Source organism: Rhamphochromis sp. 'chilingali', assembly GCF_963969265.1.
Source record: "Rhamphochromis sp. 'chilingali' genome assembly, chromosome: 6".
Lineage (NCBI taxonomy): Eukaryota > Metazoa > Chordata > Actinopteri > Cichliformes > Cichlidae > Rhamphochromis > Rhamphochromis sp. 'chilingali'.
The window spans coordinates 4,241,787-4,266,912 of NC_137933.1; the positions used below are offsets into that span (position 1 = coordinate 4,241,787).

The 25,126-nt window shown below is 39.4% G+C and overlaps 2 protein-coding genes and 1 long non-coding RNA gene across 5 annotated transcripts; 2 read left to right on the forward strand and 1 right to left on the reverse strand.

The window, feature by feature from the left end:
• Window positions 1-13,439: 13,439 nt before the first annotated feature.
• Window positions 13,440-15,470, forward strand: LOC308398456 (uncharacterized protein; the record flags this gene model as incomplete). Its single annotated transcript, XM_080885114.1, has 8 exons — window positions 13,440-13,564; window positions 13,731-13,870; window positions 14,078-14,303; window positions 14,416-14,491; window positions 14,614-14,894; window positions 14,977-15,012; window positions 15,119-15,192; window positions 15,296-15,470. Exons 1-8 carry the CDS (start codon window positions 13,517-13,519, stop codon window positions 15,468-15,470), a joined length of 1,056 nt encoding a protein of 351 aa, XP_080741240.1. The 5' UTR covers window positions 13,440-13,516.
• A 156-nt stretch (window positions 15,471-15,626) lies between these two features.
• On the forward strand, window positions 15,627-17,872 carry LOC308397901 (G2/M phase-specific E3 ubiquitin-protein ligase-like; the record flags this gene model as incomplete). 3 transcript variants are annotated; one of them, XM_080884151.1, is made up of 7 exons in its annotated part: window positions 15,627-15,847; window positions 15,929-16,028; window positions 16,126-16,288; window positions 16,391-16,497; window positions 16,588-16,732; window positions 16,870-16,996; window positions 17,146-17,872. In XM_080884151.1, exons 1-7 carry the CDS (start codon window positions 15,643-15,645, stop codon window positions 17,277-17,279), a joined length of 981 nt encoding a protein of 326 aa, XP_080740277.1. In that variant the 5' UTR covers window positions 15,627-15,642. The 3 variants fall into 3 exon arrangements, with proteins under 3 accessions (XP_080740277.1, XP_080740278.1, XP_080740279.1); XM_080884152.1 differs by having other exon boundaries at window positions 16,615-16,732; window positions 17,146-17,279; XM_080884153.1 differs by having other exon boundaries at window positions 15,628-15,847; window positions 17,179-17,872.
• On the reverse strand, window positions 17,793-24,925 carry LOC308397903. The gene is made up of 8 exons (XR_013971858.1): window positions 21,704-24,925; window positions 20,864-21,521; window positions 20,328-20,373; window positions 19,879-19,970; window positions 19,679-19,789; window positions 18,986-19,561; window positions 18,251-18,372; window positions 17,793-17,931 (listed from the first exon to the last, which is right to left on the reverse strand). It is a non-coding gene; the product is annotated as an uncharacterized lncRNA (long non-coding RNA).
• Window positions 24,926-25,126: the final 201 nt, after the last annotated feature.

A 25,126-nucleotide genomic window follows, 5' to 3' on the forward strand; every position in this document is an offset into this window, starting at 1 on the left:
TTCACTGAGTGATGCTCAGTGAATGCTCTGAGGTCATTTTTGTATTTTTCTCATTTTGATATGTGATTAGTTTTTGTGTCATTTCCTATCTAGCTTTAGTTGGGCAGTTATTGTTTATTGTTCCCTTGGTTTTCTATGTTTGAGTTCTTGCATTATTCATCACGTATTAGGTATGTTAAGTTTGTGTTGTCATGTCTAGTTTTAGTGTTTCCTGTTTTATTCTGACAGTGTCATGTGTTCTTTGGTCATTGTATTTAGTTTCACTCCTCCTGGTCCTGTCATTAGATTCATGTCAGTCAGCTGTTTCCTCATGTGTCTCCACTTCCCCTGATCACCTCATGTATGTATTTAAGCCTTCTGTTTTCTGCATGTCATTGTCGGGTCGTCTGTTTATCTCACCAGAGTTACAGTTATAGTCTTTGTCTTCGTCTGTTTTCCTCACCTCAGTCATAGTTATAGTTTTTGTCTGTTATTCTACGTTAGTCTTAGTCATAGTCTTTGCCTGTTTATTTCCACCACAGTCATAGTTATAGTTTTTGGTCTTAGTACCTCATAGTATTTTGTTTCTTAGTGTTTTTGTCAGTTTGCTTCACAGTGCTTCTTAGGATTTGTTTCTTAGTGTTTTTATTTCGTTTGCTTAGGTTTTCCTGGTTTACCACTACCGTCGTCTCAATAAAGGATCACTTTTCTGTTACATCTTACAACTCCTCGTCTTCATCTGCTTTTGGGTCCTGTTTCCATACACATCGGCGCACCCCGCCGTGACAGGGACTATCATGACAAAGAGAATTAGTGTCACTTTCAGAGCTTATTTTAGATCAAAACTCCAGGCCGAGCTCAGCGTTAGATATCACAGTGACCTTGCCAGGTTAAAGCGGCACGAAGCAGATTTTATTACTGTCCCTCTGAGCACTAATTAGCTGATATCTGTGTATGGTTCATTGCACCCATATAGTTTATGAATGTTAACCAGGCTAACTAGCTTTAGCTGATAAGGACTCCACCTTTTCACTCATGTAAAGAATCAAAGATTGTTTGTTCTAAGAAACAATCTGATGGCAAAATGTGTAATCCAAGTAAAAGCCTGGTCCAAGAACCCAAGTTGAGAAAGTGGGCTCTTTCATGTGTCATACTCACTAGCCGGTCTTTAAGTGATGATGTATGAATCCGGCTTCCAGGTCCAAACTACTCTGTGTTTAATATAGAGATGGCACGATACCACTTTTTTATGTCCGATACCGATACCGATATCATAAATTTGGATATCTGCCGATACCGATATGAATCCGATATAGTGTTTTTTAATCAACAAAACTGTTTTTTTTTTAATATCTTGCTGCATTTTGTATAAGTTCATACTCAAGTTTAAAACAACAACTACACTAAAGCTATTCTGTTATACCTATATGCAAAAAAATATATATTTCATAGTTCAGCAATACTGATCAATCTAATAAACTTAAACCTACACCATCCTCCCTATTCTGGTATTTTAAAGAGCACTTAGCGTAAATATTAAGCAACCTAACTAATAGGGTTCCAACTCCCAGCAACAACAAAAATAAATAAATAAAAAATAGGGAACCACCCCTCACCCTCATGATGCTTAATCGACGTAATCAACCTTAATTTGATGCAGTGTGGAAAAAAAATGCACAGAAATCAATTTTTTTTCAAGAAATATTAAATAGATTCAACATCTTTCTTCAACAAAATTGCAGACTGCACAGATGGTACCTTCCCAAAGGAAAAAGTACTATAGCTTACTAGGGTATATATATTAGACTTAATAGTCACTATATACAGTAATTGACTTCTATTCATTTTACATCAAATTAAAACTTTGGGTGTCAGATAATTATTTATTAAAAGCTAGACATTTTAAATGAGAATAAGAAAGAAAAGTATGTCTTTGTGCCCCCTTTTCCCTGTTAATGCCCTATCGGCCCCCCTGGCTAAACTTTGCTAGATCCGCCCCTGCACAGTTACCAGCGTCAGCTACGTAGAAAAAGATCCTGGTGTAGAAAGTAATATTAAATAAATTCTAACAACAGCTGATCAAGCTTAAACGTGCTGCTGTTGTTCAGCCGCTGGTTTCCTCTTTCTGGTGCAAAGTGGGCCAAAAACAAACCAGAGAGACGGACTCGCGACAGAAAAGCTGATCAGCTGATCATTAAGCAGTTTCATGATTGAAGTCGCAGCAAGAAGAGGCAGTCGCTCCATATATCGTTTGTTAAGCTTAACGCAGGAATGCTTTACAAACATTCAGAGATGGACTTACACACTTGCTTTACTTCTCTCGGGGATAACTTTGTCGGAGATGAAATGCCGGGTTGCTAGCGAAGCTCCACATGCTATCCAGACCACCGACAGGTCCCGCATGCCACAGCCGCTCTATCACGTGATGCATACTGCTCCGACGTGCTAACGTTCTGAGGTGAGTTACGGCGTGTTGCAAGTTTTGTGAGGTGCTTTCGTGATATTTAATGGATCGGATTACATTTTTTATTTTTCTCCGATATCCGATCCAGTAATTTAGGTCAGTATCGGACCGATACCGATACGTAATATCGGATCGGTCCATCTCTAGTTTAATAAGGCTGTTGTGTTTTTAACATGTTTTAATGTTTTGTATCTTGCTGAACAAGCCCCTAAAAACAGTCACTGATCATTGTCGGCCTCTCTCAGTTTTTATTACCACTGTTCATTTTAAAGCTCAGTTTTTAAACCTTTACGATGTAACTACAGCCCAGCCCACGCAGCAGTGTATGAATGACTAACCTCGTATTGTGGATGGATTATCTCAGTTGTTCTCCTGACTGAAGTTTGGTCCGTTTACAGCATCCTGCCATGCGATTACATTTGTCCCTAACCATCGGGAACCCTCACGTTAACTTTTATCAAGTGGAAAAAAAGTTAGCGTTCATCCTCCAGCTTCACTGTGTTTATGTTATGCTAACATAGCTGTGTAGCTAGCGATCACGTAGCACATCATTAAATACCAGCTAGCCCAACTTCAGTAACCCTACAAACATTACTGCTGTTTAGTTTTCTGTCTTCATTTATGTTAGAAGTGGTAGAAGAGCTGTACGTTTGAATTTGTTTCAGAAATCTCTCAGTCAGAACATGCTATATCATTTTTAGGTGGAAACTAGCGAGCTAACTTCCTGCTAACGTCTAACATTATTAAATGTAATAAATTCTGTTTTCATGGATGGCTGGATGTTAAACTTAAATAGTTAAACCTGGTAAAGCAGCAACGCTGATCATTTTATTGAAGATGAAAGAATTTAGACAGTTTGTAACTCTCAGTGATGCTGCAGTGTTCGTTTGACTTTGGGCCCTGAAGCAGAGTTTGGACCCAGACACGGCTAATGACGTCAGACTTAAAGACTGTATAGCGATATTTTCCCCCAAGCTCTATGCACAAACCACAAAATACTACAACATTTTGTAAATGGAATTTTTTCTTTTGTGTTATACGCATAATGTAAACAGTGTGAACTAATCCCCAGTACAATCTCTGGCCATACAAGGCTCTCCAGAGAATATACTGTAGATACTGTACGTACTGTACTTGGGCTTATACACAATTTTCAAGCTCGAGCAAACAAAGAACACATTAACCAAACTTTCAGGTGTTTTAGATTACTCTGTGTCATTGTTAAGCAGCAGATCTATGAGGTGCAGCTGTCGGTGAATGCTGCAGACGAATAAATTGTTTAGCTCACTTCATTCTATAGTCTAAATACTGCGTGTATACAGCTGCGCCTGCTTGTAAATAAAGTATCTTATAGCTTCAGTTATTGCCCTCAACCATGTAGCATTAACAGCTAATCTGCTCTGAAAGTAGTCTCTGACAGCAGCACTGTTGTTAGCGGTCTCAGACCGACTGTTCCTGCACCCACTGGCATCTTCATACAGTGTCACTTTCACAACATACTAGTGAGGCTGTTTCAGCAAATGCTGCAATTTGTTTTTTGCACACAATACTTCTGTTTGTTTCATCAACTAGCTAACTATGCCTTTTTCTAACACCAATTTTTTGAAAATTATTCTTTACTTATTTTGTTGTTTTAAACAACTGTGCTTAGCCTGAGACTACTGCATTGGATTTCATTTCTTACACCACGAACAGAGCTGTAGAGTCTTTACAGTTTTGGTGAAAAAAACAATACAGGACAACTATGAGGAGTGCATGTTGGGATATTGACATTTCATCACTCTTAACTTAACTGAGAACGTTTTTATCGCTGTAACGTTTGAAAAGACTCGAGAACATGAAGGCCTGTCCTGATAACAATAATGTCTGCTCAGGAGTCGTCTGACTCTTCTCTTCATCTAACTTCTTTCATACTGACGAGCTACTTTTAGAGAAAGTAGCTTCGAAATGACTCCTAACTGTAGGACTGACTCACTCCTGATTTTTTGTTTCTTTCATTCTTTCTATTCAGCAGTGAGGAGCTACTTTTAGGTTAGAGTGTTTTGCAAATGAGGCTCCCGATAGGTATTATTGATGAGGCAAGTATGAGGGAGGATTAAGAAGATGTTAGCTAACCACAGTGTAAATGTATGCAGTTACTTTAGAGCACAGGTGTCCAACTCCAGGCCTCGAGGGCCGGTGTCCTGCAGGTTTTAGATGTGTCCTTGATCCAACACAGCTGATTTAAAGGCTAAATTACCTCCTCAACATGTGTTGAAGTTCTCCAGAGGCCTGGGAATGAACTAATCATTTGATTCAGGTGTATTGACCCAGGGTGAGATCTAAAACCTGCAGGACACCGGCCCTCGAGGCCTACAGCTGGAGTTCAACACCCCTGCTTTAGAGAATACGAAGAAAGCAACATATTGCTTTATTGTGTGGTTGTGAAATCAAAGACCAGTCATGCCTGGACTGCAAGTGGAAACCACCAACAGAAGCTTCATGTTTACTAACACTATGGAGCCTGTTAACCTCACAGTACAAACTCAGCTTCATTTTCAAGATTAAGCCAAACTCCAAGAGCTCCAGCGATCTGGCAGTTTTACATCCCCTCTCTGCAAAACGTTGCACAACAAAGAGAAAAGCATCTGTTATTTAAATGCTTGTTTAAATGTGTTTAAATATTCCACCCTGCATCTGATCTCATTCATCGCTTCAAAGTCAGTGTCAAATTCAGTGTCAATGACATCAACCTGCCACTAGGGACTTCTGTCTGTTTAAAAATGAGAAGCAACTCTGGCGACCCTGTCAGTCTTGTCCGTGTGGAACGCAGCATTTTTGGTTTTGTTGTTTTTCTTGTACTTTTTAAACATATTTTCCAAAGATGTTTCTGAAATATTACCTTTTCTGTTTTCCACAATCTTTTAAAAATTTTTGATTCATTTTTATTTTTTTATTTACTTGAATTCATGTTTTTACAAAAAGTTGCACTTTCTGAAATCTTGCAGCGTTTGTGCTTTTGCTGCTTTGTTTTCTATATTGACTGTACGAACTTCATGTCCTTCAAGGCGCTTAAACTGAATCCAGTTTAATCTTCAAAATGTCTCCAGCATATCTTCCATCGCTGCAGTTTCCTCCACTTGGAGCGTATGTCAGTGTGCTGTTCTGTACACCTGTTGTGAGGCTTTGTGTTTCCGGTGTGCCTATCAGGATGGATACGACTGGTGGAGAGCAGGCCATGCGTTAAAAGCCTGCCTGATTACAGCCTCTCTCTGATGACAGCAGGATCTTCAGGCTCCATTAGACTCACAGATGTGCTCAACAGTCTTCACCTCAGAGCCCTTTTAAACAACGCTTCCTGCCAAACTGTTCAACTTGATGGCTTCACAAGTGAACTGAGATAGACAGATGCATTTACCACGGGAACTTTCAGAGGGAAGAGTTGGCATCAGAATATTTTTTTCTTATCGCTGTGCTATCCAGAGTAGTCTCTGTACTGATTTAAAGGAACACTCACATATTGTCATCTCAGATTCGAGTCAGATACATGCTCTGCTGTTTGCACTGCAAAAGTCTGGAAGTAACACATTTAACAACTTATTGGAAACATGAACAGCTTCTGCAAACCCTCTCACCATCGTGTTGCCTTAATGAGGCAGGAAGAAAGAAAATTACAGTGTAAATCACAAATGTATTTTACGTTAAAAAAGTACATATGAAAATCATTTTAAATTCACCATAATTATTATAATTCTGCAAATCTTCCAGGTGTGTTCAATACAAATTTAACATCAGCAAATTTACTGTATCGTTTCTCACTGGTTTGGGTTTGTTTTTGGATAAATGAAGAAACTGAAAATGTTTCTAGATCTTGGAAATTGCCAAAAAATCTGACATTAACAAACCTGCGTAATGGACAACTGCTGCCCAAGTGATAACCTGTAGTGATCCCGTATGTGTCAGGAGAATCACACCAGCGGAGACACATTTTTTCTAAACACCGGGTCTCTGTGGCTTTGAAACCCCAAAACACGCTGCGCCAAACATCGGTTCACCCCAAGGATCAGGTCCCCCGACACAAACAGGGTAACATAGTGTACGCTGTTAAGTGCAGGAGGATTGCCAGGATTTATACATCGGGGAAACCAAACAACCTCTGGCTACAACACAGAAGAGCTACCTTGTCAGACCAGGACTCTGCAGTCTATTTACACCTACAGGCCAGTGGACACTCTTTCAATGATGAGGATGTCCACATCCTGGACAGGGAGGAACGCTGGTTTGAGGGCGGAGTCAAGGAGGCCATTTACGTAAAAAGGAAAGGACCACCTCTGAATCGAGGAGGGGGCCTAAGGGTACATCTGTCACCATCTTACAATGCTGTGATTGCAGCCATTCCCCAACTCTCTGTGGATGGTACTCGTGGCCATTGATCAGTGGGCTTTGGTCAGTGGTTGTTGATCAGTGGTCATGATAAAGACCTCCCAGCCCATTGTTCCTTCAGTGGGCTGGTTTCAGTCATTGTGCAAACCTGCAGTCAGCTGAGACTGGATGAGTGATGAAACGTTTCTCCTGCTAAAAACATCCAGATAAACAGATTCAACCTTTTGGGGATTTCCTTACCTGGATGATTGAGCATGCATCAAGACATGATAAAAGTCTATAGTTGTTACGGGTTAAAGTGGGATTTTAAAGGTGGGTGAACCCTAACATCTTGTCTTTCATCATCCTGAAATTACCTGCCACTCAAAAAATTATTTCTATTATAACCCTTTTTTTCACTGCTCTTCTGGAGCACCAAAAAGCACTGTTCCACCCACTTTATCCCCCGAATATCATGCTATAAATAATGCGTTAAATAATTCATATATAAATAATGTATATGTCTGTTTTGAAAATGTAAGGACTGGAAAGTACAGATAATATAAGAAAGTGTTGTAACAAAGTAATTGTACTTGTTAGCAGTAGTTGATAACAGCTCACTTTACTCAGCTGTAAAATATGTAAATTAGCTGAGACTACAGCATTGTAGGTAACTGAAGCCTGTAACTGCTGTAATGATAAACTGCAACGTGATTCTGCATTGTGTTTATCATTTCAAATCATACTTTTCATATCACAGTTATTTTCAGTACCAGTGTGTTTTACCACAAACTTGCACGTGATTTCATCCTGAGAAAGACGCCCTTGTTTGAAATAACAATTTCACTTTTAATTCTAATGCATCGCCATCACAGCACCACTTAGTCATCAATATTTAATATTTAAATAACGGCAGAGACAATATTTCTGACAGCGATGGCTGCTGGTGGACCTACGTCAAACTATCAAATGTACCTGAATGAAATCTAAATGCTGCCTCGGTGGAACGATGAAACTCATGTTTGTACAAAGGAGTAACCACGGTCGGAAACACAGTTCTTATACAGGATTTCTCTCTGTTTCTGTGTGCTTACAGTCTAACATTCACACTTTGATGAGTACGTCGGAAACAAGGATATTTGGACATGTGGGCTGGCTCCGCCACCTGATCCTCAACCTGAAATAATCTACATTAAGAGTGTTTTGTGTTCCCTGTTTCTCATTCTTCTATTTGCATGTTTTCATAAATTTCTATTTGTTCTCAAACATTTGATTCAAATGTTACTTTAGCAATGAGTCTGTCAGACTAATGTGTTTTGTGTGAGGTAATGACGGAGCATCGAGTCATAAGATGTACCCAAACACAGGCAAACATTCACCACCTGAGAGCTGGTTTACTATTTATTTCATTGTGATCCAAGGTGGTGTTCAAACTTAAAAAATGAATGAAATAAAATAAATCAGCACAGCAGTAACCATGGCAACTGCAGATAGTACTCATCAGTCGTATGTATATATACGATCTTTTCTGCTCATCCTTTGATCCGTAATCAAGTTTCCCTCTATCAGCAGAACGAGGAGAAGGCAAAACAGAAGCAGCTGTAGAGTAAACACAGTGGGAGCACTGACACTTTATTATCTTATAGCAGCACTTCACCTCCTCCTCCACCTGCCCCTCTTTGTGCTCTAAATGCAGCCTTTCAGTTTGCTGCTTTTCCTCCATCCTGCTGCGTGATAATACCATTGATTTATGGAGCTGCTGACTCTGGCTTCTAATGGCCCGCTCGCTACAATAAACATCTCAAGGCTAAAAACGGAGCGTTGCCTATTGATCAGCCATGTTTACCAGCTCTGGCACATCGTCTTCCACAAAGGAAAACTTACAAAACAGGTCAACAAATAAGGCGGTGTCACAAATACTAAATACACAGTCACGTTTAGCAAATGACTGAGTTTCTCATTTTGCTATCGAAGTTCGAGTTTTTGTTCTCAGTAAAAAAGTTGCAACAACGTGCGAAATAAAGATTTTTTTAAAAAGGATTCAGATTATTGAATGCAAACATCTTTGTACTGACCCTGGTATGACACACACACACACACACACACACACACACACACACACACACACACACACACACACACACACATACACACACACAGGCCTGAGTGGCTGTTTAGGTTTTTGTTCATTTACAGTGTTCAGAGCTGATCACTCTGTTCGTGTATTGCTCCTGCTCCCAGGTCGACCCACGCTGCCACCCAACAGGCCCGACCAGCTCCTGCAAAGCCTAATTACTATGATGAAGTGAGCTGGGCCACCTGAACCTACTGCTCCCCCTCCCCGCCCTGCGGCTCAGAACCACACCCCGCCACATGTAAAATCTAACTTTACTCGAAAGTGATGAAAAAATATCAATAAAGAATTTTTCGGACGGCAACATTTTGAAGCATCATCTTCACATACAAAAGTTAGTCCACGAGGGCCTGTGCTGCGACCAGTACTTTTCACATGATACAGTATTTTTCTTTTAGGTGATAGTATTTGAAAGACAAAGCCATATATAAATTTATTGTCCAGCTTTATTTAGTCAGGAACTAGTTAATCTACAAACATCTCTTAAAGCCATACATGACCTCTAATTTACTGCTTCTAAATTCAGACAAAACTGGCCTTATTAAACTTGCTCCTAAAAATATTAAAATATGATTATCTCGGGCTCCGGTAACACTGTGACGAATCTTTGACACAATTTGTCCATCAAGAAAACGTGTAGGACCACCTTTATTCCTCGTTCATTCATTAATCGCCAAAGTTAAAAGAAACATCCTGTCTCAGAGTGACGCTGAAAAGCTTTTGCATGCATTTGTTACTTGTAGGGTTATTATGAAGTGGCTCTAAAAGCTCCCTGAAAGGATTTCAGTTGATGCAGAGCGCTGCAGTCAAAGTACTAACTGGGACCAGAGAGTGAGATCATATTTCTTCCCTGTTAGCTTCTCTTCATTGGTTCCCTGTTAAACTCAGAATTTCATTTAACATTCATCTCCTCACATAAAGAAACTTGAATAATTAGGTGTTGTGGCATAATGTCCAGGTGTGGCTGATTTCCTGTTAAACTACCGTTTGAGCAGCTGTTAAAGAACTAACAGCTGTTAAAATCTTAACATTCCTGTTTGATCACCGTGGTAATGGTTCCCAGCCGGCTTTGCTGTCACTGTCAGGTGTTTCCGGATTCTCCATCTCTGACGGCCTAATAGTAGATGTACTCGCACGTTCAGTGAACCTGCTCCGGTTCACTTCTGTGAAGAGTCCAGGCTCGGCTCCCCAAGCACGACACTCATGAACACACGTTCCATCACAATAAGACATTCGAAAAGCTGAATTTAAAGGCTGAAACCTGGCAGACTGAACCGGGCCTACCTCGTTGAACTGCATCCTTTACATCGCTCAGGATGTGATGGAGAGCTTGCAGCCGGTTTAAGGATCTGCTTCCTGTGCTGACATGTGAGCATAGAGCTGTTTCCTTTGTTTAAGCTCCAGATCACAAAAGTTAGAAGAACTAATCTGTTTTACTGCATTATAATAGAGCGTCTGACATTCCTTGTTTCTGAAAGAGTTTACTGACTTTTCTGTCGTTAACTCTGAAATTGTCACTTATTGTGATTCTTCTTCTGATTTGCTACATAGTTACATAGATGAGTCCACAGAATTCATCGCTCCCTAAATCAGGCCCCACTTGGAACAAGGGACGTGTTTTAGATTTAGTTTTTACTCTAATCGACTTTCCCTGCTCTGAGAACATTTTATTTATAACCACATTTATATTCTTTTTAATTTATTGTCTGATTCTAATCATCCTTCTGGCTGTCAACCTCGCGCACTTTTAATCAGATAAACAGATACATTTTCGCCTGTTTTTAACCTTGATGATGCTTTTTTCCTGAATAATGATATCAATTTCACGCTGCATTCTTTTAATGATCACTTTTTATGTGTTTTTGATAAAATGGCTCCTTTTAAAAAAGCAGAAATACCTCTTTGGCTAATTTCTGGATGAATGACACCGTTCAGCGTTTCAGCTGAGTGTTTGTGGAAATCCACAAAGCTCCAGGTACGTCTTAGTCATCTTTTGCAAGGGATATAGATTTTTCAAACTTAATCCATAAGAGAAGAAGATATCCAAAAGTTCTGACACTATTAGAAACATTCTTACACCTGTATCTCCAGCTGTTCACTCTTCTTAGAGTTTCAAATATTAATATTATCATATTTTTATGCATAGAGATGCATTGTTCTGTTGGATATTTCTGCAGTCTTTTACACAGTTGATCACAGAGTGTAACTTTTGATCTGCCTTTCAGTTTTTATAAGCATGCCCGCTGTGCTGCACAGACTTGTTTGAAATAAATCAAAGCATGTATAAACTGATCATACATGATTCATAATGCATTATTCCTTTGCCTGAGTGTCTATGCCTGGATCACTTGCAAACACTCCAGAGTGACATGTGAAGCTGCTCGTCAAGTCCTCTGAAAGGTCCCGTGTAACACCAATATGGCTACCCTTAAAGGTTTAGTTTAATACTTAGGTGATCACTTTCAGAGCTCTGCATGGTGAAATGCCTCCCTATGTTAGTGAAGTACCTCAGGAGGTTAGCCAATCAAGCCAAGCTTGCTGGCTGTACCTAGGTCGAGGTTACGGTAGGTTTGGTTAAAATTGAGACTGTGCTTTCAAGGTTGTGGCTCCCAAGTTGTGGAAGTCACTTACATTGGACTTAATGGAGTTACTGTTGATACCTCAAAAAGATATCTGAGACCCGCGTGTCTGTTTATACTGTTTGTTTTAGTTACTGATTGATTTAGTTTTCTGCGTTCACTTTCACCCACTGGCTGTTAAATGTTAGGATAAGATCATGGTTTTGGTTTCACAACAGTAACCCTGCAGCCCTGATGAGCTGGGTGTGACAGTGCATCATGGCCCACAACTGATGGACACTATGTTAGCAGCTTTTCTTGCCAAAAATGAGAACAGGTTAGGTCAGCTGGAGCTGTGGATACCCTATCTCCTTTCTCCCCTCTACATCTGTGTAAATCCATCCATCCATTCTCTTACACTTATCTTTATCAGGGTTGAAGGGGGGCTGGAGCCTATTCCAGTGACCATAGGACAAGAGGTGAGGTACACCGATCGTTTGCACTCACATTCACACTTATGGGCAATTTAACCCTCCTGCCATCCTTTAAAAAACTCACACCCATCACCCTAGGGACCATTCTCAGCCACGCCATAAAAAGACCATATATCCATATCTTATTCCACTTTAAATTAGCCAACCTTGTAAAACTACTTCTCCCTGAAATATTCATGTAAAGTTTTAATTATATTTTCGTTGTTTTAACCCTTCAAATCCCAGTGTTATTACATGAGCGCCCTGTGTTATAAGCCCCAAAAACCAAAAAACGAAACTAAATATTTCCACAAAAAACCAGTTGAAGTAATATGTGATTGTCATTATAAGTAGGCCTTTAGATGGACCAAAGATTGGCACCAACATACATTTTGACCTGCCATTATTTTTTTTGCATTTTTTTTGCAATTTAAAAATTAAAACTTCAAGGCCCTGAGTCTTCATTGACATCCAAGAAAAGAAGAAAAAATAAAATCATATGATGATAATTTGGGGTTGAAAAATAGCGTTTATAATGGAAGTCAATGGGCAGAAAATGGTCCCCAGGGTGATGGGTGTGGGGATTTCTGCTGCTCAGCCATTTTAGGCTGATTTAAGGAATTCACACTGGAATATTAACATTGACAGGTAAAAACTATCCTGTGGCAAGTTTGGTTATATTCCACTGAACACAGTGGAAATGGCAGCCATTTAACACATAGCAGTGGCACAAAAAGGTCCCAAGAAGGCAGGAAGGTTAAATCACCAGTTAATCTAACTCCACTAACTGAAAGCCAGGAGAGAACCCATGCAAACACCGGGAGAACATGCAAGCTCCACACTGAAAGGCCCCGGCCAGGCGGTTGAGTCTCAGGACCTTCTTGCTGCTGCCCCATCAGTTTAAATTAAACAGTAAACTAACATAAATATGTTTTAAATAAGCACTTGTGAAAATAAATGCAGGAATTGTAAAGTTGTTTAGCTACATTTCAAGGGTAAACAACGCTTTGTGACTCCTAGTTTTGTGTCAGTGTAAGCTAAATATCTTTGCACATTTGGTATAGGGCGTGTAAATATAGTAAATAACTGCATTGGTTCAGGCCAACTATGGCGTTATTTTTGTGCCACTATTCTGAGCGCACGTAAAAAAAAATTGCAGGTGCAAGTGTTGCATTTTGAGGAGAAATTTATTTTGAGCTTACAAAAGCTGAATTTGAGTGAACAAAATTCATTGCTGCGTGCAAAAAACGTATTTCAGTGTTTGCGCTTATCCATATACACACACAATAGCACCCCCTCTCGCTCAGTTTTTTCATTTGCGCTTGCTCGCAATGTGTTGCTTGCGCTCACAACATTCTCTGCTTCGTACGCTCAACTCTCTGTACACCGTTATAAGTGTGCCACAAAACCAACCAATCACAGACTTGGTTTCAAAAATTCTGATTGGCTCTTACGGTCTCCAATCAGCTCGCTAGCTACTGCTTTCCGGACACCGGAAACACTGTCCACTCAGCCTCGCTTCTTGCAGATAGAGGGATTTTTGATTTACTCTGCAGCTAAAGAAGAGATGGCAGAATCAAACAATGGCTCCAATAATACTACACCACAGTATCAGGTGAGTTTAATTTTTTTTGTGTGAATTTAGTAATTTGCTGTCCTTTCTGTTTAATATGCTGTGAAATTGTAGTTACAGATGCAGCTGTAGAGTTTAAGCTAGCCTTATGGGTAATTACCAGCGTAGTTGTCTTACTGAGGCAGTGTATCCTAATCATGTTTTTTAGGGTAATGGTGCAGTTGAGTCAGCAGTAAGAAATCTGGTGTCTTTGCTGCTTAACAACATATCCACAAATCCTTCAGGGAGGCCAACAGAGAGTGGGCAGCCGGAGCCTAGAAATCTGACTATCCAGCAAGAGATGACAAGGTTTTTGCTTTTTTTGTGTGTTTTTTTTATTTTAACTTTTTGCAATCTTTTCTGTTAAAGTTATTTGGTTTGTGGATTTATCAACATTGATTTTTAAATTAAAATGTGATATTAAGGACTGATGTCATATTTAATACCTTTATTAAACAATAACCCTTATGTTATGCAACACTGCATTTTTTAAACTCATGCATTTTCATCCCACAGATCATTTCCAGGATATTTCAAATCACACTTGAGCCGTGGTAAAAAGAGATGTTTAACATCTACTAAGCAGCTTGTTAAGGCAGGCAGTAAGACCACAGGCCTCAGTTTTTATTTGCTGTCAAAAAACACATCCTACACACCTTTGCCAGCTGAGGAGCTTGAACTCCTACAAGCTGGCATGGGGAGACAAACAGTGTCTCTTCCAGAAGATGGTGACCATGCAGAGGTAAGTTTGTGTAGTCAGTATTAAAATCAGTCATTGGCAGACGCATTTAGTCTGAATCATATGCCACAGTCCATTTAGTGTTCCATTCTGCTTAACTGTGTTTTTAACTAAGATTTCTAGACTTCTGGAAGAAACCTTTCCAAAAATGGAATATCTTTGTGGAGGATGGCTCTTACATAAGGCAACAGGTTTGTTGTTAATTCAGTTTTTATGTATTTTTTTGGCATTCTTGCGTGCTCATACTGCATTATGATTATGTAGTTGATACTTTTGCTGCTTGATTGTTTATGCTATTTTTCTGTCAATAAAGGTGGCAGTGGTCGACGAAAGCTCACTGTAATTCCACCTGAAACAGAAGGATATTCTGTCAAAACACTGAAAGCTGTGTCAGGAGGTGGCAAATCCACTTTTTACATAGTACCTCTTCAGGAAACATTAGACACATCTCCTCTACCTCCCGACTCACAGCACTTTTCAAAGATGCCAAAGAAGATATGTTACCAGTGTAATGAAGTTATGCCTCTGCAGATGCTTGCAGTACACATCAATACGTGCAAAGGAAAATTCTCTCCTGATGAGACTGATGATGAGGTGAGACAATTTTGATGAAATCAAAATGAGCAATTTTGATTAAATAATATAGTATCACAATTACTGTTTTTTGATTCAGCAGGAATCGGAGTTATGCATTGTGAAAAGCAAATGCAAGGTAAACCTAGCACATTACTAAAAACCATAGTAACTACAATGAATTTTGTATCGGTAATGATCTTTTTCCCACTATGCCTAACATGTACCCATTTTTGGAATTGTAGGTTATTTGTCCAATATGCACTAAGGATTTTCCTGAAGATGAGATCACAGTCCATGCGAGTCTGTGTGGGGATAGGTAATCTTTTTTCAGCCGTTTATGAAAAAATGTTAATCAGTAACGGTCCACGCAAACATATGTATTTTTATTTTTATTTTTTTAAACTTTGTTTTGTCATCAGCTTTCAATGCATGGTGCCTGAAGAAAATGACCAAACTACAGGGACACCAGCTCAAACTTCAGTATGCACAACAGACAGGTACTTTTTGCTCTATTATAGTTCATATACACACTATTCTGCAGAACCATTTGTTAAAATTATGTGTAAGATCGTTTACACAATACCTGGGGTTTAATTTCATATAAAACATTTTATGATCACACTACTTTAAATTATTGTTAAAGGTTGTTGCACAGAACATGCTGCAATAATTTCTAATCACGTTTAATGTGGTAGCCTCTTTTAATCTAAAGATGATTATTTTTCTTTGAGAGCTTAGGATGTTTTCTACCCTGTTTTTGTTAAGCATGGAAGATGTATTGCGTTGCCTTGAACAACAAGTCGACACCACAACAGAATTTAAGTTGTGTGTGGACAGAGAAGACCTTCCAGACAGAGGCATTCTCCAGTGGCAGAGAAAAAAAGCTGCATCTCCCACCAGTGTTCTTAGGGTGGTTTTCATTGGAGAGGCAGGCGTGGATACAGGAGCACTTAGGAAAGAGTTTTTGAGTGGTGAGTTGCCTATTACCTGTTTTGTCCTAGTGTCAATAAATAATGGATAACTTAAAAATGCGGATATTTTTTGTATGAAAGACATGATTTCAGGTATTGAAAGCAGATTCTTTGAAGGACTTGAGAACAAGGGCAAAAACCCCAAGTATTCTCTGACCGATCTTGATAATGAAAACTTCAGGTTGGTTACATACGAGCTTTGTGTATTACATTTAATACGCATCCGATATTTTTGTAAATGTTACCTGAAAATGAATTATAATCATTTGTCTACACAGAACTGTTGGTGAAATAATTGCAGTCAGCCTCGCCCAAGGAGGCCCATCTCCTGCCTTTTTCAAAGAATGGTGCTACAATTTCCTCTGCTCAGGAGAGGTTGATTTCAGCTGTCTGTCTAAGGAGGATGTTGCAGATGTGGAATCTTCCCTGCTCATCCGCAAAGTGAGCACCTGGTTTAGCTCTGGCACATGATATATTATGAGTATGGTGTTTTTAAACACTTTTAACCTTCTGTATTTCCTCTTTCACATTATACATTTCCAGGTTGAAGATGCAGCAGACATACAGTCTCTGATGATGTGGGCTGATGAAATTGTCAGCTGTGGATACACAAACCAGATAAAGATGGATAGTAAGGAAAGCATGATCCGGTAAGGGAGAAAAAATCAGAGAGATCATTAACCCCCCCCATCCCCAACTAGTTTTTCATTTTGTTTTTTTTTTTGTTTGTTTTTTTTAAGTGCTATTGTCTTACACTCTACAACAAGACTGATTCCAATGCTACAGCAGCTCCGAAAGGGCATGGAACTGTATGGTCTTGTGAACCTGATGGCTGTAAATCTTGAAGCTTGCCACAGTTTGTTTGTTCCTGGGAAAATCCTCAAAGTAAGTATTAACATAGCAGCTTCAGTCTGATCCAAAGACAGTCCACTTATCTGTACTGTAGTTATCCTGTATTTATTTATTAGTTTTGAATGAACAATATATCTATAATATAATCTACTTTATTTCCTTATTTACAGCCAGACGCTGATTTCATTATGATGAGCTGCCAACCACATTTCAGTGAAAAAGGGACATCTAGGGAGAGAACTGAGAGGAAGATCATAAATTTTTTGCAAGATTTCTTGCAGGAGATTGAAGTATCAGGTACTATATAGTATTAGCTGTATATACCTATAGTATTGTATATATACCGTATGCATCTGTTAAATATTTTTGCTTTAACATGCAGGGCACTAGAAAGTATTCTTAGTTGTTAATTTAAAACATTGTAATCCAGATTGCTTTTTATTTAGAAAAGACTTCAGAAACATTTTCAAACATCACAGATGGAAACACAGGCGGTGCAGGTGGTGAAAAATCAGTCTCTTGCTGTCCACCATGTGCTCCAGTGGATGACCGGCCAGTCCCATGTTCCCATCCTTCCTGATGAAAAGAGACATTTCAAAATAACATGCAAGTTTGACCATGAATGTAAGGAGCGGCTGGGAGATCACTCCATTTGTTACCCAGTTGTGAGTGCATGCACTTGTACTGTGACTTTTCCAGTGCAGCATCTGGACACTTACACAGTGTTTAAAACCATAATGAGTGCAGCAGTTAAATATGGTGGTGGATTCCACAGAGTTTAACACATTGTTGTCTTGTAATTTGGAAACTAAATGAGTAAAAATGTTTGTAAACATTAGCTGTTAAGATGTTCGTAGCCGTTTCATGAAAATGACAAGACTTCAAAACTTTGTGTAGGGTCCTACGTTGATAGATAATAAGCAAGTGCTTTGTTTGCTTGTCTACTTGTAATCTGAATGTTTTAGCAAAGAAATCCAGTATTTGAGAACTTAAAAGAACGTTGACTTTCACGTCCATGTTAAGTGTCACTGTTGGTTTGACACCTGTAGCAAGAATTGTATGTACAGGTCACGACCGTGTGACTCAGAATGTTCCAAGGGATTAATAGTTCTCTGAAGCCCCTCCAGGGTTTCCTCATCCAGTGGGCATTCAACTTCAGGAACCACGACTGTGCTGTTAGATTCTTCTTGCAGTACAGCACTCTCCCAGTCAATGCCTGGATCCCGAAGCTCCTTCAAATCCACAAACATATATAATGGTCATTATTCCAGAATAGGTACTTTTGGGAGGAATGTTATTTTGTGTAAGCGTTTTTTCCATTAAAATACAACAATTTAAAAAGAATGCCTTTGTTTTCATGTTCTTCTTACTGTAATTTAGATTAGTGGTAATTGATAAGCAAGAATGTATAAAATCACCAGAAGCATCTCCCAGATGTGCTGCAAGTGTTTTAATTTGTTAATTTCAGAAGAGCAGAGTTAACTGCTAACTAAAATTTTGAAATTCAACATTTAAATAAAAAAAATAAAAAATCAGATTATGAGCTGGTACCTCAAGTCTCTCGCCCTCGTCCAGCTCTTGTAGATGTCCCATACACCAGAGCTGTTCAGGAGTGAGACCACCTTCTGTCCTGAGGGGATGATTATTCCATCCTCCAACAAAGGTGACAAGATCTGCTCGGAGTCGAGGGACAAAGATGTAGTGGACACCAAAAAGATGAATGACATCTGAAATGTCAAGCAGGCCATCCTCCTCGAGTGAGTGAAGAATATCATGGTACTTGCTAGCAGTGTTGGTCAAGTTACTTGAAAAAAGTAATCAGTAACTAATTACTGATTACTCCCCCAAAAAAGTAATCCCGTTACTTTACTGATTACTTATTTTCAAAAGTAATTAATTACTTAGTTACTTAGTTACTTAGTTACTTTTTAAAAACACGATTTACAACCTGAAGAGGTGATAAAATGATAGATCTTTCAGCCCAATTCTACTTTTTCTACATAATCCATCATACAAAATGTAATCAAATGGAAAAGTCTCTTTTTTTAACTTGTTTTATCAGTTTTAATCTTTTAACTTTATGCATCAAGCAAAACATTTAATTATATGCAACATTCTCTGACTTGAATAAATTAGTTTAACATTTAAACCTATTTTCTACACATTCCAGCACATAAAATAAAATATTTTTTGTGTTTTCACTCACTCTTTCAAATAGATGCAAGTAAAACACAGCAGAAAATAAATAAAGTCAAAGACTCAGAGGTCCTTTTGCTCTATTTTCACCTGTAAAGCAGGAGCAGGGTAGGCGGAGGGTTACCCTGGTGCAGGTGTGCTGCGGTCAGTTGAAGAATCCGCGCGAGTGTCTCTGTGAGTTTCCCATCACGTCGTAGCTACTCGGTGCTTGCTCGGAAGTTTAGGGGTTTTTTTCGCTGTAAAAAGAAGTTTTCTTCCCACGCACGATGGACGCTAATGTTTTTGTCACTTTTTATGGAATCAAACTCAAAGTAAGGTCAGTACTTCCACACTTTAAACGCTGCACGCTCATACTCTCTCCCGCACTCGATATATTATCCATTGTTGATCTGCACACAGCTGCTGTCACCAACGTCGCACTTGCTTACGTCACTGTCATGAGACATTCTCGCAAAAAAAATCACGGTTTTAGTAACGCAGTAACGCAGCGTTCCTACGGGAAAGTAACGGTAATCTAATTACTGATTTTGCAATAGTAATCCCTTACTTTACTCGTTACTTGAAAAAAGTAATCAGATTACAGTAACGCGTTACAAGTAACGCGTTACTACCCATCTCTGCTTGCTAGTGACTGCAATCCAGACATCACACCAAAGTCGTTCTACTCTGTAAATACATTTGAATTTGGATTTCAGGTATTTCATGCTTCAAATCAATATCAGAACTGCTACAACAATCTACCCATGCAGTCAATAATAATATAAAAAACATCAAAAGACTAACCTCTGATTGTGGACACTCTTTCCAGATATGAAACTCGCTCTCCCTGTTCCTCTTGTGGCAAACATGAAATGTGCAATGTCCAGGTTTTCTACTCCTTGATCTGCCCTAACCCTATGATAAAAATACATTTTTAAGGAATTTTTAAAGTTTTCTTTAATGATACTTGTTGCTAGCATATAAATTAAATCAGGGCATAAAACCTTGATGGCAAGCCGTGAAGCTGGGCTGATCTCAGGAAAAATGAGAATGCAGTTTTTGTTCTGTTGTTAGTTGCTGCATCCAAGTACAGGACCTGCAGTAAAAACAAATGGAAAATTAAAGATCTGGTTTCAGATCATGTATAGTTTTTCAGTTAATAATGCAGTTTCATAATAAGTGTTCAAGGAATATTGTACGGTTCTATGTTCATAACCATAATTCAAAGCTTGAGTAGTCTATACATCAATATTGGTAGTACTTATCAAAAAATGAAAATGGCCTTTTAGTTTAACCTTTTTTGGTAAAGAACTGATTAGAAATTTAAAAAAATAATAATTGCAAATCGTCCACTATGTTGGCTTGCTGAATAATTGATGTTCATAAAAAAACAACCTAATAAAGCTCTCATTTCAAAACTACCAAATATTCTACATAACAGTTACACTTTTACCTTCCTTGAGTAGCCATCCACTCCACCAAAGATCACAACATTGTACCTGTTTCAGAGGGAAAACAATCTCACTAAGGCTTGATTTGCAGAACATGTAAGACATTGAAAATACATTTTTCAGTATGCACACTTGCCACTGACTTAAACTGGACACTTGTCAGGTGTGCTGAAAATAATACCAACATTTTTATATGTTTATAAGTTCAATGAGACTAAATATTTTAGTTCTCTTGTCATGATTTTTTTTAAGTTTTCTGGAGCACTTAACATATTATGTGTTGATAGGCTTGTTATCATGGAAAATATCGATATACAAAGTGTAAATAATTGCTCAAGAAAATTTACAATTAACAATATTGCTGGTTTTGTTACACATCCTGTATTCCTTTTACTTAATATTACTCTATCAAGTGCTTTTTAAAATATTATAAATACACTGAAAGACCTATCAGATAAGGTTGATTAAAGCAGATTTAAAGTATAACGTGCATCTTTCTGCCCAACTTGTGTTAGAGCTATATAAGTGGGTATTTTACCTTATTAGCTTGTGATTTGTGTCTATGTGGACCAGGGAGAGAGGGCCTCGCACCGAGTAGCTTCTTCGCACAACACAGCCTAGTTCCCTACAGCATCAACTCGATGCATGGAGGCCATCATTCTCCACCACTGAACACGGAGACCCATAGAAACCAAATGTCCTTGAACCATTCGATAGCCAGCATTTGGCATCTGATTTTTGATAGCCGATATGATGTTGTCCAGCTCTTGGTCATTCATTGTGCTGTATGTTCCTCTCACAGACAAGTCAAATTCTTGCATCCTCCTGTAGATTGTTCTTCTTGAAACACCAAGACATTTAGCAATGCAGCTGACTGGCAGCTGAATGTCCAACAAATTCTTGAGTCTTTCTCTCTCTAGTACGATTTTGGGGTGGCCAGGTCCCAGACCAACTTCTGTTTCCAGTTCAATAATGGCCACAGAGCTGATGTTAATTTCACACTGAACCAGATGATGAACGTTTTGTAGAGCCTCTGTAATCTCTGACAGACCGCCTATTTGCTGAGAGAAAGATTCAAACAGAACAAGCTCATGACGAGTCAAGAACTCCAAATAATCCAGATTTAGTGGTTGTTGGTTTAAAGCAGCTTCCAGTTTAGAGAGGAGTCTATGCATCATTTGCTGTCTCAGTATGTCCTGTTAAAAGCAGCAAGGAACATGGACAAGTACAATGAAATGATGTATCTCAGACAAAAATAAACAACCCATAAAACAAACTACATGAGGTACATCATTTTTCAAGTTTGCATAGTTTGCAAATTAGCTAACGTCAGTTATCAAGCGAATAATAATTAACAAAATGATTTTATATTACTTACATGTGGCCGGGACATGCTCTTTTCGTGCTGCTATTCAGTATTCGACGACATAAAAGAGAGCTACTCAAGTATAATTTGGAAAAATTAGTCAGTTGGCATGGTTGTATGATGCAACTACATTCTACTACACCAACAATAGTCTTAAAAAATAATATATTTTAAAATAAAATGATTAAAGATATTATCCGCAAATTGGGGTTTAAGAGATTTTAGCTGGATTTAGCTACATTTCGGACAGTGTTTCCGGAAAGCAGTAGCTAGCCAGCTGATTGGAGACCGTAAGAGCCAATCAGAATTTTTGAAACCAAGTCTGTGATTGGTTGGTTTTGTGGCACACTTATAACGGTGTACAGAGAGTTGAGCGTACGAAGCAGAGAATGTTGTGAGCGCAAGCAACACATTGCGAGCAAGCGCAAATGAAAAAACTGAGCGAGAGGGGGTGCTATTGTGTGTGTATATGGATAAGCGCAAACACTGAAATACGTTTTTTGCACGCAGCAATGAATTTTGTTCACTCAAATTCAGCTTTTGTAAGCTCAAAATAAATTTCTCCTCAAAATGCAACACTTGCACCTGCAATTTTTTTTTTACGTGCGCTCAATTTTTTTTTACGTCCGCTCAGAATAGTGGCACAAAAATAACGCCATAGCCAACTGGTTTGAGAGGCATGTCCACTAACCACTTTGGAAGACAACGTGTTAAAAGCTTCTGAAATGGTCACACTGTAAGGTGAAGTGAAAAGCCTCCCTCCAAATAGCAGGGTGAGACACATAATCACTTAAATGTGTGGATGATGGCACCCATTTTGAGAAACGTCTCTCTAAAAGCCATCTTACGTATGAAAGAGAGCAAGAGGAAGAAGTTCAAATGACACATCTGAGCGGATGATCTGATATCGTCGTGTTGGTGTTGTTCCCAGACCATCATGAGAATGTTGTTCCAGGTTCAACATTGCAAGTGACCAATCACATTGTTGTGACGTTATTCTTTTGCGCGCCAGGCCCATTCGTGCATTTATGAAATTCCAATGTTGCAAGGACAATATCAATTCTGCTTACTGTTTATTAAAGGGTTACGGTTAGGGTCAGGGTCAGGGTCCATTGATCGGCGGACAGAGGCGGTTTCACGCAGCTTTAGTACAGTTTTTTGTTTTACGCCGGTTTTTCCCGAAGTTGAAAAGGTATGACGTCACAACATTCTGATTGGTCACTTGCAATGTTGATCCTGGAACAACATTTAGTATGATGATCTGGGAACAACACCAACACGAGGATATCAGATCAACCCATCTGAGCAGTCGCTGCCTGGACTGAGTGTTAAAAAATGGCCTGCATTTGTATAGCGCTTTTCTCAGTCCCTAAGAACCCCAAAGCGCTTTACACTATATTCAGTCATTCACCCATTCACACAAACATTCACACACTGGCAATGGCAAGCTACATTGTAGCCACAGCTGCCCTGGGGCGCACTGACAGAGGCGAGGCTGCCGGACACTGGCGCCACCGGGCCTTCTGACCACCACCAAGAGGGAAACATGGGGTTAGTAGTCGTCCCAGCTCCATCGGAAAAATGTGTGGACCACTACTGCTCCACCCAGCGGGGTGTTCTGATGAGTCTCCCAATCCTGTCACTGGTTTTTGTGCAGACACCATAAATTTCCACACACACTGGTATCATTGATGCATGCTTTTGCTTTCCAATAAGCCCACATTCATTAGCAAGGACACAAAACCTCCAGATTGGAATGCTATATTCAGTCTGTACATAGACTACTGTGTCTATAATGCGTTGGGTGTTTGCAACAGGTGTTATTTTACCATAACTGCTAATTGAAGTGTAGCTGTTGTGTGGTGCACGGCAATTAAAAACCAACAATGTTTCTGGCTGTGTGCACACACACACTGTGTCTGCCGCTCAGCGACAGCTCCTATGTGTGAGCAGACTGAAAATATGCGACTTGTTAGTCTTCACTGCTGGGGAAGCCTGTATCTGAGAATTAAAGGTGCCAAAAACAAAAAATGCACAATTTATTTTATTTTACTGGTTTAAAACAAAGCAATTAAAACATTTAAATGAACAGAATTAATAACTCGTTAGTTAGCACAGTTGCCTCACTGCAAGAAGGTCCTAGGTTCAAATCCACCACCTGCCCAGGGCCTCTCTGTGTGGAGCTGTTCTCCTCGCGTGTGTGTGGGTGCTCCAGCTTCCTCCCACAGTCCACAGACATGCAGTTAGTGGGGTTAGGTTAACTGGTGCAAAATCCCCATAGGCATGAATAGTCGTCTGTATCTGTGTTAGTCCTGTCGCAGATTGGTGATTCTTGCTCTATGGCAGATGGAATAGTTTCCAGCTCCCCCACAAACCTGAATTGGATAAGTGGAAGAGAACAGAGGGATGGATAATAGCTGTGGTTTATGTCAAACTTCTTTTTTTATGTAGCCTGCTGTTGAAGTTTGAAACACAGCTCACATGGAAACCAGTACTGGTGACTAATATGAACCAAGAAGCAACCTGTGGTGCTGAAAAATGTGCCACAAACTGAGCCACGTGAGGCTGGATCAAATTAAACCTCACGCGTTAAAATGGGACTGTGATCTTTGTGCAGCCAAACAGCTGTCTAAGTTGTCATATAACCTGTTGGTCATGTGACCGTAGTACATAGCAATTTTCACATACGTACATAGGAACCAGGAGTGTGCTGTGTCAAAGTGCATGATTCTGACACATTTAGGGATTCGGTTTGAGACACAGGGTTATCTGTGTTGTTGTGGAGAGAGCAGGCTCTTCGTTAGCTTTTGTTCTCAGTCCATTTACATCTTTGGGTTTCTCACCTACCAGGCTGTTAATTAAACTGGCATCTCAGCCATACATCAGCTCCTGATTAGACGGGTAAAGAAAAATGCCAACAGACACATACAGCTTGGAAATCAGGACTGAGAATCAGTGGCCTTTTCTATTTCTTTGTGCACATACTTAATCTCCTTTGGGCAGCATGCATCCTACAAGAAACCCACTCTGCAGAATATATTTGAATATTTAATTTATCCTCAGGTGTTGAAAATGTCTCATTAGCTGGTGTTAACAGCACTGTATCATCTATTTATGTGGAGCTAAGTTTGCTACAATTTTATTAATGTGTAAAAAAACAAAAAAAGCAGAGTTTGTTCTGGCAGAGGAACCTTATTACTGTGTCCCGGCCGTGCGGTCAGGGGTGACTGACAGCAGTTTTGGTAAATGGGGCCAGGTTTCAATTAGCTTTGTCCTCAGGGGGGAACAGAAGCTGCTCAGCCACAGCAATGAGCACAGAAACCTGCCAAGACCACTTTTCATCTCTGTAGGTCCAAAGGGAAAAACAAACAACAGTAGAAGTCCTGTGTTTCACTCTCCATTTACTCACTGAGAGACACGCTGCCTGATTCTAGT